Source organism: Fusarium subglutinans, assembly GCF_013396075.1.
Source record: "Fusarium subglutinans strain NRRL 66333 chromosome Unknown NRRL66333_c0000055, whole genome shotgun sequence".
NCBI lineage: Eukaryota > Fungi > Ascomycota > Sordariomycetes > Hypocreales > Nectriaceae > Fusarium > Fusarium subglutinans.
In genome coordinates, this window is record NW_023502118.1 from 69,256 (window position 1) to 84,208 (window position 14,953).

The 14,953-nt window shown below is 47.2% G+C and overlaps 5 protein-coding genes across 5 annotated transcripts; 3 read left to right on the forward strand and 2 right to left on the reverse strand.

The window, feature by feature from the left end:
- Positions 1 to 195: 195 nt before the first annotated feature.
- FSUBG_5551 (ARCA-like protein) lies at positions 196 to 2,428 on the forward strand (the record flags this gene model as incomplete). The annotated part of the gene is made up of 9 exons (XM_036683660.1): positions 196 to 237; positions 279 to 307; positions 369 to 379; positions 447 to 543; positions 591 to 1,597; positions 1,646 to 2,100; positions 2,155 to 2,183; positions 2,300 to 2,361; positions 2,406 to 2,428. The coding sequence occupies 9 exons, from the start codon at positions 196 to 198 to the stop codon at positions 2,426 to 2,428; spliced, it is 1,755 nt and encodes a 584-aa protein (XP_036538893.1).
- Positions 2,429 to 3,946: 1,518 nt separating this feature from the next.
- Positions 3,947 to 6,124, forward strand: FSUBG_5552 (NADPH-ferrihemo reductase; the record flags this gene model as incomplete). The annotated part of the gene is made up of 2 exons (XM_036683661.1): positions 3,947 to 4,192; positions 4,244 to 6,124. The coding sequence occupies 2 exons, from the start codon at positions 3,947 to 3,949 to the stop codon at positions 6,122 to 6,124; spliced, it is 2,127 nt and encodes a 708-aa protein (XP_036538894.1).
- A 1,667-nt stretch (positions 6,125 to 7,791) lies between these two features.
- FSUBG_5553 (integral membrane protein PTH11) lies at positions 7,792 to 9,225 on the reverse strand (the record flags this gene model as incomplete). The annotated part of the gene is made up of 7 exons (XM_036683662.1): positions 7,792 to 8,218; positions 8,269 to 8,415; positions 8,475 to 8,535; positions 8,577 to 8,713; positions 8,762 to 8,933; positions 8,992 to 9,019; positions 9,073 to 9,225. 7 exons carry the CDS (start codon positions 9,223 to 9,225, stop codon positions 7,792 to 7,794), a joined length of 1,125 nt encoding a protein of 374 aa, XP_036538895.1.
- Positions 9,226 to 11,017: 1,792 nt separating this feature from the next.
- On the forward strand, positions 11,018 to 13,036 carry FSUBG_5554 (alcohol oxidase; the record flags this gene model as incomplete). Its single annotated transcript, XM_036683663.1, has 5 exons — positions 11,018 to 11,067; positions 11,137 to 11,274; positions 11,321 to 11,468; positions 11,523 to 11,591; positions 11,672 to 13,036. 5 exons carry the CDS (start codon positions 11,018 to 11,020, stop codon positions 13,034 to 13,036), a joined length of 1,770 nt encoding a protein of 589 aa, XP_036538896.1.
- A 1,363-nt stretch (positions 13,037 to 14,399) lies between these two features.
- FSUBG_5555 (uncharacterized protein) lies at positions 14,400 to 14,918 on the reverse strand (the record flags this gene model as incomplete). Its single annotated transcript, XM_036683664.1, has 2 exons — positions 14,400 to 14,814; positions 14,866 to 14,918. The coding sequence occupies 2 exons, from the start codon at positions 14,916 to 14,918 to the stop codon at positions 14,400 to 14,402; spliced, it is 468 nt and encodes a 155-aa protein (XP_036538897.1).
- Between the last annotated feature and the right edge of the window lie 35 nt (positions 14,919 to 14,953).

Genomic DNA, 14,953 nt, shown 5'->3' on the forward strand with positions numbered 1-14,953 from the left:
GGGAGTCTGATGTTGAAGTTTGAGGCTAAACTTATGTGGATTCAGCTGGGCTTGCCCTTTTTGACCAAGAAAGGCAACTGCCCTTTTAATCCACTCTAGGCTATATTCCTTCATGCTCCATCCTTCAATCTTCCCATCATCATCAAAAGTTTGTGGAACGGGCCGTCATCTCATTATTGATGCGCTCTATGAATCATGTCAGAGTCTCTATCAACAAGGCCTCTCAACCCATGCATCGTAAGTCGCCCCGCTATGGAGGCTGTACTGTAAACTGATAGGGTTGCCGTGTCAAGATCTGTAAGCAACGGTTAGTCTCTTTTACTTGACATAGAAAATGTTACCCCTTTCTGACTATCAACTTCTGATAGACATCTCAAGTGTAAGTTGCATTCATTAACTTTACCAACGGCGGTGGCTTGTATATCGGAAACTAATCGGAGAAACAGGTGACAACGATAAGCCTTCTTGTGCCAATTGCCGAAAGAGTGATATTGAGTGTGTTCGAGGTTTCAGTGTGAGATTTCGACATGGTCTGAATCCGAGGTACGCTGCCATTTCTGTCCTTGACTTCTGTCGCTCAACACACAAAGTATACGATCTGGTAAGGCTGTTGAAGCCAAGAATAGAGACTACAGTTTCTCTCAAGACCAGCCATGGGTCAAGACAACCAGAGCTCTAAGTTTTGTTGATGAGACCCCAGATATCATCAACATCCATGATTCGAACAACCTAGACACATTGGAAAACTTCGACATTGGACGCGATATCATCGACCGTGCCAGCAATCAGTCTTCACCACCCCTTGCTTCCTTACAGACAATTCGATCAAATGATTCAGCGTCTTATTCCTATCAAGACCGTCCTTCAAAGAAACGAGCACTGAGTCCATCTTCAAGTGGAAATTGGAAGAACCCCTCCCGCTCACCCAGCCAGAAGTCTGATACCGTGGGACCTTTCTCATCGTTTTCGGGGCCTCACACTATCGAATCTCCTCCTATCCTTGGTAGCGATATTGTTTTGGATGTGGGGAGCCCTCAAGTTGCTGCAGCGCTCGCGAGCTCTCGTGGAACAGACATTCCACTTCCAGTGGACAATGTTGCCGAAGCCATCTCAGGTATTTACCTGGATACACCGAGATGGCCACTAGAAGATCCACAAGAGGCAATGTTGTTTTACAACTTCATCCACGTCTTGGCACCGCTCTTCGATTTGTGTGACAGCGAGAGACATTTCGCTACGATTGTCCCGCGTCGAGCAGTCATATGCCCTCCACTTATGAACGCTGTGCTTGCGGCTTCTGCCAAACGATTAAGCAGAATCGATGGGTTTGATGGCTTAGTCGGCGACCGTTATCACCAGAACTGTCTCGATGCCCTTATTCCTGCCCTGAGCAGTTCTGCAGCTGTCATGGACGAAAACCTCCTCACTGCCATTGTCATTCTTCGCTACATGGAGGAACTCGACGTGCCCCTCACATCTGCAGACACGGCTAGCGAATCACATCTTGTTGGTACTCGAGTCTTTGTTGCAGCTCAAGAAAAGGTTTTAGACTTTACTGGACTACGACGTGCGGCATTCTGGGTTGCATTACGACAAGGTAAGGAGGCAGGCTTTGGGTGTCATTTATGCTAACAACTTTACCAAGAAATACACATGGCTTTTATGCAGGCCCGGCCCGTCCACCCAAATTTCGCCCTGGAAGACATCTCTAGGCTTGTTCAAGACGATGACACCTGTTGTACCTTTGCAAATTTAACTATCTTGCAATGTGCTGCTTGTCTACGTTATTGTTATGGGTCTGAAGATCAGAGCTTCTCAGCATGGGAAAGGTTGCAAGAGGCCCAAGAACGATGGTGGGCGGATAGGCCATGGCACTTTCACCCGATGTACATCAACACTGATGCACCTGGCATCTTCCCCCAAGCGCTGTATCTCAACGATGCTGTCGTCACAGGAGTGCTCCATTACCTGCTTATTCAGGTCTTGCTGGCAGCTCACAACCCTAGGACACCAAAATTGGGTCCCGGGCAGGCGAAAGCGGCCAAGTCAACAAATGAGGAGATCAGGAAAACCGTCAAGATGGTCTGCGGTGTTGCTGAGGTGAGAATTTATTATTGATGTTGAGGATAGATTCCTACTAATGCGGGAAAATAGTCCAACCAACGCAATCCAACGGGCTATGCGTATGACCGACCAACATTTCTCTTCATATCATCTTGCTAATTTTGCTCCTATAACTAGATATGCTTGCTTAGCTATCACGATGGCGGGTGACCGATTTCATAACTTGTTCGAACAGGAAGCCTTATATGGCATGCTACAGAAAGCAGATGTACAATTTGGGTGGCCGAATCGATCAGTGTAAGCCGAAACCAGATTTTCTCAGTTACTAATTATTCTAATAGCCATTGCAGACAAGAGTATTTAAAGGAAGCTTGGGGTTGGACCGATTCTCCCGAAAATATGAATTCTGGAATGCCTATCTCAGGGATGTTAAATAGTAACTTGCAGTTGGTATAATGGATATTCATGACTGATTACTATCCTAAAGGAGCCTAAATTTTATGAGTTTTAGGATATGTTTTACATACCTAGTTTAGACAATCTTAGGATAATCTCCTCTAAGAAACCCGGATTTAGGATAATCTTAGGAAATATTATCCTAAAGGTGCCTAAGATTTATAAATTAGGACATATCTTATAAAGTTTAGACCAATCTCCTCTAAGAAACCTATCCCTTTATGTTGGCATGGAGTCAATCTGGGCTAAACAGTGCCTGTCTCTGCTAATATCGGTAATCGAAGTTGAGGTCTCTAGGATCGGGTTGTGTGCCTGCTTTGAGTATCAAAGTGCAAGCAGCATTAGCAGCGTGGATAAACTGCTCTGCCTTATCGGCTACTTTAAATTTCCAGTTTTCAAGATTCTTCAAGGCATATGCAGCAGAAAGAGCACGGCACTTTCAAGCATGGTCGGCCCTGTCGATGACATCGGCTAAGTGATAGTCTCGTAGCTCTCCCTTGGTGCATTTTGTGCCATGACCATAAATATCCTTGATGGCTTGCATGGAACTATAGGAAAGAGAGTTTGGGCCGGTGCGAATCACTGGATGGGTCTTGTGCATCTCATACAGAGTACGAGAGCGGAAACCCTTGGCTTCTTGACAGACAAAAGGGATGTTGATTATTCCCACCAGAGGATGGAAGTCGGGAAACCGTCTGAGACGTTTTGGATCGCGAAGATATGTGTAGATGCGATAGAGGACGAAGTACGTGAGGAGAGATTGTGAAGTCGAGCCTTTGATAGAGATTGATGAGTCCAGAAGAGACAAGATATTCCACCTATCTATCTATGCATTCTTGCAGCGTCAAACGTTGACTTGCCACAATTAATACAAGAAAGAAATACTCTGAGGAAGACAACTTGGTCTAGAAGCATGAGAACTCTTCTGGCCTCATTTAGCCACCCCCTCTTGAGTCCTCCCCACCATCTCAACGAAGAGCATGAGTGCAGGGAAGACGAATGGGGAAACATACTGAACCCGGCTAGCCTGGCGCCTGGTAACGCCTTGAATCTAGAATCCATCGTCTTGTCTTCCCCATGTTCACTGTGAAGTGGTTCCTCTGTCCAAATAGGAAATTTTGCCCATCCCGGGTCATTGGATAGCCTCTACGCTAGCCCCGGATTCTCGGTGTTTTCTGCGCGTCTAGTTGGGTCTGGAGTTTCAGGTGTGGAGATGGTGGTGCGTTGGCTGGGGATCTGAAGTCGTTGGAGACTCTTTGATCTACGTGGGATGAGAGATAGAGTATGTCAATTTCCTAGGATAGAAAGAAATTCCGCGGATGAAGCAAAGGCAAAAGATGATGAATATGAATGTCAATCCTTCTTCTCCTCGCTCCAGAGACTCAAGCAAACTGTCATCTCTTTTCTCGTATAGTCTTTAGCAATCATGTCCAACGTCTTTACAACAGAAGCCTTGAACCGGCTCTCCCAGCTGGGACCACCTCAGACAATAGCCGATATTGCTGCTCTGGGCACAGTTGGTATAGCCTCAGCAGCGTTTCTTCTTCGAGGCATTGTCTGGGATAAGCCAGATCCTTATCATCATATCTGGTTCGAACGGATGGGGTCAAAAGATGGTGCTTCTTCCGGGCCCAAAGCAACTCGTGACATTGCAAAGAAGATGGAAGAAGCTGTAAGTTTTCTCATATCATGAAAAGGGAATATTAGACTTACAGATGATCAGGGCAAAGACGTTGTGATCTTTTGGGGCTCTCAATCTGGTACAGCAGAAATGTTTGCTACTAGACTCTCCAAAGAATGCCATCTGCGTTTCGGTCTTCAGACCCTCTGCGCTGATCTATGCGACTACGACCCTGAGTCCATCGCCAACCTTCCCCAAAGCAAACTCGCCATTTTCATAATCTCGACATACGGAGAAGGCGATCCTAGTGATAACACAGCTGCACTCTGGGAGTGGCTTCACAAGAATCCTGATGTTCAGCTACCAAACCTGCGATACATGGCCTTCGGCCTGGGAAATACCAGCTATAGGTACTACAATCGTGTTATCGATGTTGTTGCTGAGTTCCTTGACAAAGCTGGTGCACAGAGGCTGATGCCGGTGGCCAAGGCCAATGATGCTCAGGGTGGCACAGAAGAGGATTTCCTCTCCTGGAAGGACGATCTGTATACTCACTTCCAGACCAAGCTGGGCTATGAAGAGCGAGACATCCCATATGAGCCAAGTATTCAGCTCGTAGAGGATGAATCTCTTGATATCATGGATCTCAACCTCGGCGAGCCTATTCAGAACCGAAGCGGACCTGCAAAGATTGTCAAGCAGTACTCGCCTATTCGATCGTTGACGGTCCAGTCATCCCACGAGCTTTATACGTCTCCCGGGCGAAATTGCCTCCATATGGAGCTCGATATTTCAGATCATCCTGAGCTTCGATACCGAACTGGTGACCATCTTGCCGTCTATCCCATCAACCCTGACCACGAGATACAACTTCTCCTCAAGGCTCTTGATCTTGAAGACCGAGCTGAGAAGCCTCTTCTTGTTCAACCCCTAGAAGAAGGCGTGACAATCAAGATTCCCAGTCCCACATCTGCGCTGGCCCTCTTTCGGCATTATCTCGAGATCTCAGCTCCTGTATCTCGAGAGACCGTTGGCCAACTGGCGAGATTTGCACCTTCGGCAGAGATTGCTCAGAACCTGACGACTCTGGGCAAGAGTAAAGAGGCTTATGCTGAATATATCGCCAAGAACCATATCACTCTTGGTCGCCTCCTGACTCTTGTTGCTCCTGGGTCTATTTGGGACAAACTTCCCCTATCTTACGTCGTTGAGACTTTACCAACCTTGCAGCCTCGATACTACTCCATCTCGTCATCGAGCACTGTGTCTGCACGCAAGCTTTCGATTACATGTGGCGTCGATAACTCACCTCTTCAACGAGACCCAAGCAGGTCCATTCGAGGTGTCACAACTAATTATCTCTACGCTCTAGGGAAGTCTCTGAACGGCGATGACAAGCAACCAGAGGTTGGACCCGAGGCTCCTACATATGCCTTGTCTGGTCCCGGTGATGCTCTCAAAGACCACAAAGTCTTTGCCTGTCTGCGCCGATCTAACTTCAAACTTCCAACGATGAGCTCAACACCTCTCGTCATGATCGGTGCTGGTACCGGTCTCGCTCCCTTCCGCGGGTTTATCCTTGAACGAGCACGTCTCAAATCTGTCGGAAAGCCCGTTGGCAAGATGATCCTATTTTTCGGATGCCGTGCCCCTGACCAAGATTATCTCTATCGGGATGAACTCGCTGAGGTGGCAAAAGAACTACAGGGCAGTTTTGAGATCGTTACCGCGTTTTCACGTGCAGATGGGCAGCCAAAGAAGTATGTCCAAGACAAAGTTGAGGAGAGGAAGAAGGATGTATGTGATCTTCTTCGAGATGGTGCGAGTATCTACTTCTGCGGTCGGGCTTCAATGGCTAGAGAAGTTGGCAACGTGGTGGAAGAGTCAATGAAGACGCAGAATAATTGGAGCGAGGCTGAAGCTACGAGCTGGGCTGAAGCGGCAAAGAAGGGAAATAAGTGGCTTGAGGATGTCTGGGGTTGAGTTCGTGTGGATAAGGCGATGTAGATATGAAATGGCGTTTATTAAGGAGCACGTTCAATGGTTTAGCAATTTTTTCTGGACATAACTTCGAGCAGCTTTACGCAGGTTGATCAATTTGACCTTCTTTCATTATGATAGATTGATCCTACTTAGTCTAAACTTAGGCTTCCTAGTCCTAAACTTGTGGCAACATTTACTAGATTTATGATATCTATATCATAAGTAATTGATAGTTGCAAATTCGCTTCCTTCTTAATATCTACTTGAAGCAGACATCTAGTTACGTCTCCTTCACTTCATATTCACAGCCAATAGCTTATGAAACGTAACTAACAAGTAGTCTGAAAGTGAGACCGAGACTAGTGTTGGTGAAGCCATTTATTAGAAGGCTGGCCCAGACCACCATGAGGTCCCTACAGCGTCTTCTTTAGCTTCACGTGGAGACTCAAGATAGTATGTGCTTAGCTTGTGTAAGCTCAACAGTTCTGAGTAACATATCACAGTCTCGTGACTGCCAGTAACAAGCCACAACTCAACATAAGTCAAAGACGAGTAATATAGCACCCCTCACCATGGAACCTACAACTTGTTTCTTGGCACTTGAGTCAGGCATGAGAAACATCATGATCTTTGCCAAGCTTACGAGTCTAGTCCGTGGACTAGCTGTTGACCAAAGTCCACCAAGAGCCACGAAACCACAGACTCAAGCTGCCAAGATTCATGATTTGCAACTAGTGCCTTAGCAATGGCATTTGTTCTTGGACATGACTTGGAGAATACCCACCGGATTAAGCCCTACTCTTCCAAAGAGGTTCAGTGCCATGAGCTGGATACCAAATTTGGAACTGCCAAACAGTTGAATGCCGATTGACGACAGCTGCCAACACAATACGTAATGCCACCTCACTAATTGATCTCATGCTGCATGTCTTACTTATTGCTTCTGCGATCAGATCTTGTACTGTATTGCTTGGCATATCCCAACTCGTCGGACAAAAGGAAAACCAAATCTGACAACCAGGTACGTAATCCTCAGGGGTTAGTTACTGATCCTAGCAGGGGAGGGTATATGAACCCCTTGCAGTAGGATTCGGCCTGGAAACGTGCCTCTGCCTCGGAAACCGGATGTCACTATGTATGTAAACTCAATCATGTGTCAAGAGTGGTCTTGGTCTTGGAGCCGGGCGTAACGCGGCAAAGGCTCCCTAACGTCAATCAGGGGTTGTTTCATTTACGTAGTCGGCGGTAATTAGACGGTTTAGGATACGACTAATACAACCTCAAAGACCGTGCTTAGGCAGCGCTAGTTAATTCCTTAGTTTACCGGTAGTCCAGCTACCGAGACAGAGCAACGCCACCTGTAGATTCAGATTTCAGCACGGCCAATTCCTGGACCTGACGTTGTTGGAATAGTTTGCTGGTCCCGCTAGCTTGGTTACCTGAAGCTGAAGATATGAGTAATTTCGCGGCAAGCAGAGCTTTGCACCGTAATTTGAGAACTGCATTCTAACAAGGCGAACCTTTAATCAGACTTTTACATGTGTTGAAACAGCTGTTGAGTGCTGAATTGATGGATTTATTGGTATATTACAATAATTACATGTGTTTCCCACACTTCCTCCATACTAGGTATTGCCTTTTTCCTGTAACTCCATAATCCAAATCCCCTAAACATCCAGTGTAGACTTTCCAGGAGTAACTTCGTAGGTCCTGGTAACCATAATGCCATCCTGGTTATCACTCTGTCCACTTGTTGTGCTGCCAGCCCTGACCTCGGGCTTGCTGTATCCCACAAACTCTGGCCTCCCAACAATATGTTCCTCGCTCGAATTGTCGTCGAGTTGTGTCATGTATTTTTGATGTCGGTTCGCAGAGATACCACCAGAGATACCTGATCCACCGATTGTTCCGAGTGGGTGGCCGTGTTTGTTGATGTAGCTGCTCGTTCCCTTGTCCCGACTGCTTCCTTTGCTCGACACGAGCCATCGAGAAGCTGAGAACAAAGGCTTTATAGCAGCAGCGTTCACTGCAAGGATAGCGATAAAGGTTTCGCGAATTGCCCAAATTGTCGATGTGTTGATGCCTTGGATATCCCTGGGCTGTTAGCAAAACACCAAGAACTATGCCTCGGGGGAGGGACTAACCGTAGCGAGAACACACATCTCAACAGTGTTGCGGCCATGATAAAAACACCAGAGCAAAGGAGAACTCCAATCATTAGTTTCCTCTTGATGGTGAGCTTTACAGTCCATAGTAGAGGGACTGGTATGGACACGATGGCTATATCGGTTCTGGGTTCGCGAGTTAGATCAAATGTCATAGTTTGAATACCTAGATAACGATAACATACACAATATTAAACACTACCAGCGTAAGATAATTCGCTACGGCGAGGGTGCAAGTGTCTACTCCTGTTAGAATCGGAAGTCGGTTCAGTCAGGACAACACTTACCACCAGGGTTGGGATAAACTTGCCAGTTCTTGTGAACAGGCGTACAATGGCCCCAAATAGCAGCCATTACTGCTATGTAAGCAATAACTGTTCCGACTTGTGTCCAGATAACAATCTTTCTCTGCCAGAGACCAAGCCTAGAGCTCTGTTAGCATGTATCAACATTGAATCGAGGCTCTGCGTACGTCATGCGGCTATACAAGCAGAGCATCACTCCCTTGAGGGTAAAGATTAGAGTCACGTAAAAGTTCCATCCTGCAAGGAGACATTTCGATCCAAACTCGCGCTTGGCTATCTCTGCAGCTGACATCTTGGCGCCCATCTCGTCGGTAACGCCAATGTTGGTACCAGACTGACCTATTGTAGGGTTAGTGATCCTTCGAGTTGAACCGACACAATTTGCAGGTGTTTTTACCGATAAGTTCTAACATGACCAACTCGCACTATGTGCCTATGTTAGCAAGGATGACTTGGTAAGGAGAGTGAAGCGGCATACCGTCCAGAAGACAAGGGCTGCAAGAGCAAAGTAATCATCGCCTTGATATCCCTTGAAGCCAACTGTTTTCCATCTTGCAAAGTATCGTAAAAACAAGACAAGTGTGCCAAGACCATATTCCGTCCAGGCCTCAGTCTGGAAGGGTGTTGCCATTTTGGTTGATAATGAAGAGCCTTAGCTTGCAAGAGTTGTCTAATAGAATCGAGACAACGTATGCAGACCAGGAGTGACAGCCTCGGGGAATAGAGATGGAGATGAGGAGATGGCAGGCCTGGCCGGCATATGTAGGTGTGATATGTGACTTGTGAAGTTGACATGAATTAGCAGATGCAGATGCAGGATCTGACGCCCCCTTTTGGCAGAGTGTAAGAGGCATTGGCCATCCCATGGCTCACTTGAGGATTGACGCCGTCGTAGGAGGAGTGCTACCTTGTCAAGACGCTGGGTATAGTGGACCGGGGAGACTTGGCAACCCTGATGCATGACTTGGGATATGTTGATGAGCATTCATATTGTGTACTCAACTCGTACAGTCATCCAGTATCTTTTCGAGGTCTTGTTGATCTCTACGGCACAGTCATGTACGAGTCAATTTGACTCCGCTAAGTTTTCAAGGTCTTCCATTGAAGAAGAACTTGCGAGCACTTCTTTTCTTTGCTTTTTTTTCTTCTTCTGCTACGGAAAAGAACATGGTTGACTGCATATGCAGGTCCACAGTCTCACAGAACCCCGGCCGGTGTTGTTGGTTGGTCAAAAACATTCCCAAGGCAGGGCAGCCCTGGTCATAACTCGAGGCCCTTGACCAAGATGATGATAGTGTGTCTGTGGGGATAAATTAGAACGGTCAACGGTGAGTTTCTAGTGTCTACAAGGATAATCACTCAACCTGTCTATTGGTAAAGGCCAGTACTAACGTCGTTGACTATGTATGTATGTATGTACATACCAGACTCCAAGCACTTGTTAGAGGCAAAACCTTACAACGTTGCTCCCAAGCCCCTAGCTGCCCCTAGCTCTACCCCGCTAGAACAGAAACTTAACAGCAATTTCAGCATGTCTAGCGGCCAATCCTCTCCACTGATGCCCTTTAGCCGCGGTGATCTGCAGCGGGAGTGGAACTAGTTCCGCCCCGCCCAAGCTAAGCGTCGTCAGGGCTTCTAGGTCCTTGGCCGGGGATGAGACATGATCTTGGGCAATGTGATACTTCCTGTTGCCTGTTCTCTTGCAGCTGCATGGCTGTACCCTGCTAGGCCCATATATGTACACTCACCCAGCTCCAAGCTCCCAAGCTCCATCCGCGGAACGCGTTGCAATAAGGGGACAAGGAGACTTATTAGACCCGGCGTTTCTCCTTTCTCCTTTCTCCTTCTCTGATGCAAATGCAAAGTCCTTGCACTGCAACGTCGGATCCGTAGGGCAATCTTTGAAAAGGGCGGAGACATCCCCGATTGGATGCTCCAGAAGAGTTGAGGACTCGCTCTAGCCTGCGTCGACATATCAGACAGCGGGGTGGGTAAATGCCTCTCAGAGAAACTCCCCCTATCTCTTTAAGCATGAACCCACAATTTGGTGCATAACCTGCGGCCATATTCATGCTGTTGGTTCAACTGAGACTATTCAGGGTCCTTGTCTAGAACCAGGATCTAAGAGCACAACACACCAGACCAGCAACATCTGAACCTCTCAACTGCCTTTATTAGGAATGGTATGATGGACCTAATGCTTAGCTGCTACATAACCGGAATCCTCCTGTTGTTTGAGTGACAAGGTTTCCGAATTTCCGGTTCTGAGTGGCTCGATAGACAGCCTTGATGATAGTGGACCTCGGGTAATGTCATGTATATAAGTAACAGAGGCGCTACTGGCATCAATTTGACTTCTTCGTTGATAACTTTTCTCTTATATTTTTGGCAGATTGTCTCTTCAGTAAACAAATAACACAAACATGGCTGCTGCTGCTGCTCCAGACTCTACTTACGACTTCATCATCTGCGGGTAAAGTTCCGCACTCATAACTAAGGTTCAAGCCCAAGACTATTATTGGTTAACTAACCTCATTTATAGTGGTGGCACGTCAGGCTGCGTCGTGGCAGCACGCCTCGCTGAGGATCCTAATGTCAAGGTTCTCGTTCTAGAGGCTGGTCCCCATAATGAGCATCTTGAGGACGTTCACATGGTTGGAGGGCAAGTACCCCTGCTCCTGTATCCGTAGCTGTTTATAAAAACATTGACTAACGCATTGTTTTAGTTGGTCTAACAACTTTGACAAGGAGACAGACTGGAATGTCGTCTCTATACCTGGCCCTGGTATCAACAACCGCTCTGTGAAGCTTAGCCGAGGCAAGTTCCTTGGTGGCTCCTCTGGCGTCAATGGCACTCTTATGGTTAAGGGAATGGTGAGCTCCCTTGATGATTGTCAATTAATTAGTACTAGATTCTAACCTGCGTAGAAACAAGATTATGATGACTGGAACCTGCCCGGATGGAGTGGTGATGATATGTTCAAGTATATGCTCAAGGTATGTGCCTAAGTGAAAGGGAACCATATCAACGTTCCCACTGATGCATCTCTTCAGATACAATTACTGACTTGGTACAGGCTGAGAACTTTCACACAAAAGATTGGTTCAAGGAGACCAAGGGCGCCCATGGCTATGAAGGTCATGTCCACACCGAGCCTCATGACTTGGCTCCTATCTCCAACTTGATCGGAGAATCCATGGTATCAAAGGGTCTACCTCTTGACCACGATATGTTTTCAGCGGGTGTGAGACCCCACGGGTGCGGCCACTCTGTCAGAACAGTTTACCAAGGCCTTCGTACCACTAGCGCAGACTTCATCACCAGGCAGAAACCCAGAGAAAACCTACACCTCATGGTCGAGACACATGTTGACAAGGTTATCATTGAGAAGGACGGCCACGGAGAGTTGAAGGCCACTGGTGTTCGAGCAGTCAAGGCCGATGGATCAGTCGTTGAGCTCAAGGCCTCTAAAGAGGTCATTATATCTTCCGGTGCTTACTGCTCGCCCAACGTCCTCAACCGATCAGGCATCGGTGCAAAGGTCGAGCTGGAGCAGCACGGTATCACAACTCTCGTCGATCTTCCCGGCGTTGGAAAGAACCTCCAGGATCACTTGATCGTCTTTATGTTCTACGAGACTGACAAGGGGGGGCTCACCACTGACTCTCTAGTGTACCACGGTAATGCGTTAGAAAAGGCCTATAAGCAATGGAAGGAGGAGAAGAAGGGCCCTCTAACAGTGTTCCCATTCGGAATCTTTGCCTACGCTCGCATAGATGAGCGTCTCGCCGACTCTAAGATTTGGAATGCAGCCCCTCGCAAAGAAGGCCGCGATCCTATGGGCCTTACTCCCAAGCAGCCTCAGATCGAGTTCTTTACCACTGAGTGCTATGGCGGCCCTAAGCAGTACGACCAATTCCCCATCGACAACAAACATGCTTTCAGTATGATCGCCGAGCTCTTCGCTCCCAAGTCCCGAGGCACCGTCACTCTCCGCGACGCCTCGCCAACTTCTGTCCCTGTCGTCGACTGCAACTACCTCTCTGACCCTCTCGATCTCGAAGTCCTCGCTGAAGCATGCGCCTTTGGCAACGAGATCATCACCGAGGGATCGGGCACCAAGGACATTGTCAAGGGTTCATGGCCCTCAGATCTTGTGCACCACAAGTACAAGACGCGCGAGGACTGGAAGGAGTACGTCAAGGATAATGCTACGACTTGCTATCATGCCAGTGGATCGTGTGCCGCTGGCAAGAGGGATAACCGGATGGCTGTGGTGGATGAGAAGCTACAGGTCTATGGTGTTAAGGGGTTGAGAGTCGCTGATTGTTCGATAATGCCAACTGTGAACAACGGTCATACACAGATGCCTGCTTATGGAATTGGCGAGAAGGCTGCTGATCTTATTAAGGAGAGATGGGCTCTGTCTGCGAAGTTGTAAAAGTGGTGATGTATTGGTAGGAGAAACATAGGATATGCTCCGTAGTCTGGAGCACTACAAGCAAGTTAAAGAAACAAAAATCAACCAAAATTAGGATTTACTTCAATCAACTCATATGAAACTAGTCTTCCTTTACCTGATAACACAATAACTGGAAGGGCAGAAACGTCAATTCTTGATATTTCCAAACTCCCATGAAAATCAATATACCCTGTACCTCTCTGTCTTTGCTCATTGAGTCTATATCCGACGGAACCATCCGCGAGTTTACCGTAGCAGGGGTCATCATCCTTCGCCAAGATCGACGCGTTCCGCAGAGTAACATTGAGATCTTCCCCTGTACCTGGCTATAAATTGTACGTAACCAAATTGCCTCCCTCTCTTCCGAAGAAGCACTCAGTGAGAACTCAGTGGGACATAGGTTCCAATAAGGAGGAAGGTGTTAGAATAAGCTGGTATAAAGTTCTACTAAAATGTACTAAACTTACCTAAGTATTTTCATTATTTAGGATAAAGTCCTTAAGCTTTCTTGTCGCCCTGGCAGGGAGAAAACGGTGACGACTTTTCTGCAAGAGGATTTCCTTCTGACTAGGACCGTACCGCACGGATGCTGATCCCCAAGAGACGGCGTCTTCGAAAGCGGAAGGTGATTTTGTAGTGGGTTATCTGGTTATGTACCAGGCTTGGTTTGGTCAGGGGTGAAGATCAATCTGCCGCTTTCTTTGGGGCTCAACTTTGAGGTTGCAGTGATGCAACTCGGAGTTGCAATCTCTGGTTGGATGGTGGCGGCATCAACTCAGCCAAGGTGTCAGATCCTCGGACTCTTTATCGTTGGCTCAATATTGAGTCAGGTTGAAAGAAAGGCGTTGATCTTGAGCTTCTTCGGAGCACATGTTCCGTATCAGTTCGAAGTCAAGGAGAAAGGAGAGGTGATGCCTGAGCTGTATTGTTGAAATTACATACTGTTTAGAGCATCGTCCTTAAGGATTCCATGTGAGAGCTTTCACTAATTATTGTCAACCTGCGGCAGTTGACAGCTTAGTACTCTGTAGTGGAATACAATACCCAAGCCAGTTGTTACTAGGTAGGTCACGGATAATCATACCACCAGCGGGAACTAGTTCTACGTTATCTATCACACAATTTGACAGACGCAATTGACGTACAACGGTTTCCATGTATTTATGTTTAGTAATCTTCGATAGTATCATTTGGGGGAATTCGGCTGGGCAGAGTCTTGAGATGAAATAAATCATTACTAAAGTGGTATCTAAAGCGAAAGTTCCTATCCATACAATTATTGTTAATGCAATCCCCGAGACCTTATCCACGCCTTTTCTATCATCGATCGATATCACAATGATCAATCATACTCCACCGTCACCGTCTTCGTCTGCACAATGGCTGGCTTGATCGTCCCCCCAACGATCCCCTTCTCAGAATCACTATCGATCCAGCCCGTTACCTCTTCGCTCTGACCAACGCTGGTATTGTGTCCCACGCGCCCATTGATAGGTCCTAGAGCAAAGTTATCGGGCATAGGGTTCTCATCGCCATCGAATTGTGAATATTGTGTTCGGTCACGGCGTCCCCGGGAAGACGGGACAAATGGTCGACTCGGAGGCTTGGATCCTGTATCTGGCTTGCCATATTTTGACGATTTTCCTGTTTTGCTTCCATATCGTGACTCGCCGATGAGTTTGGGAGCAACATGTTTGAAGAACTTGCGGAGCGTAGGCATCGTCGCACAGGTAATGATGAGGTTCGCTTCGACGATACTGGAGGCAGGTTAGCGATAACGCCCTGCTAGGCTGACAAGTGATCCATACATCCAAATCGAAGGGAAAGCGATAACCCAAGTTAGGTCCATGGATTTAAGCATTCCGGGCCGCCTTGTAAAACGCCAAGGTAGTTACA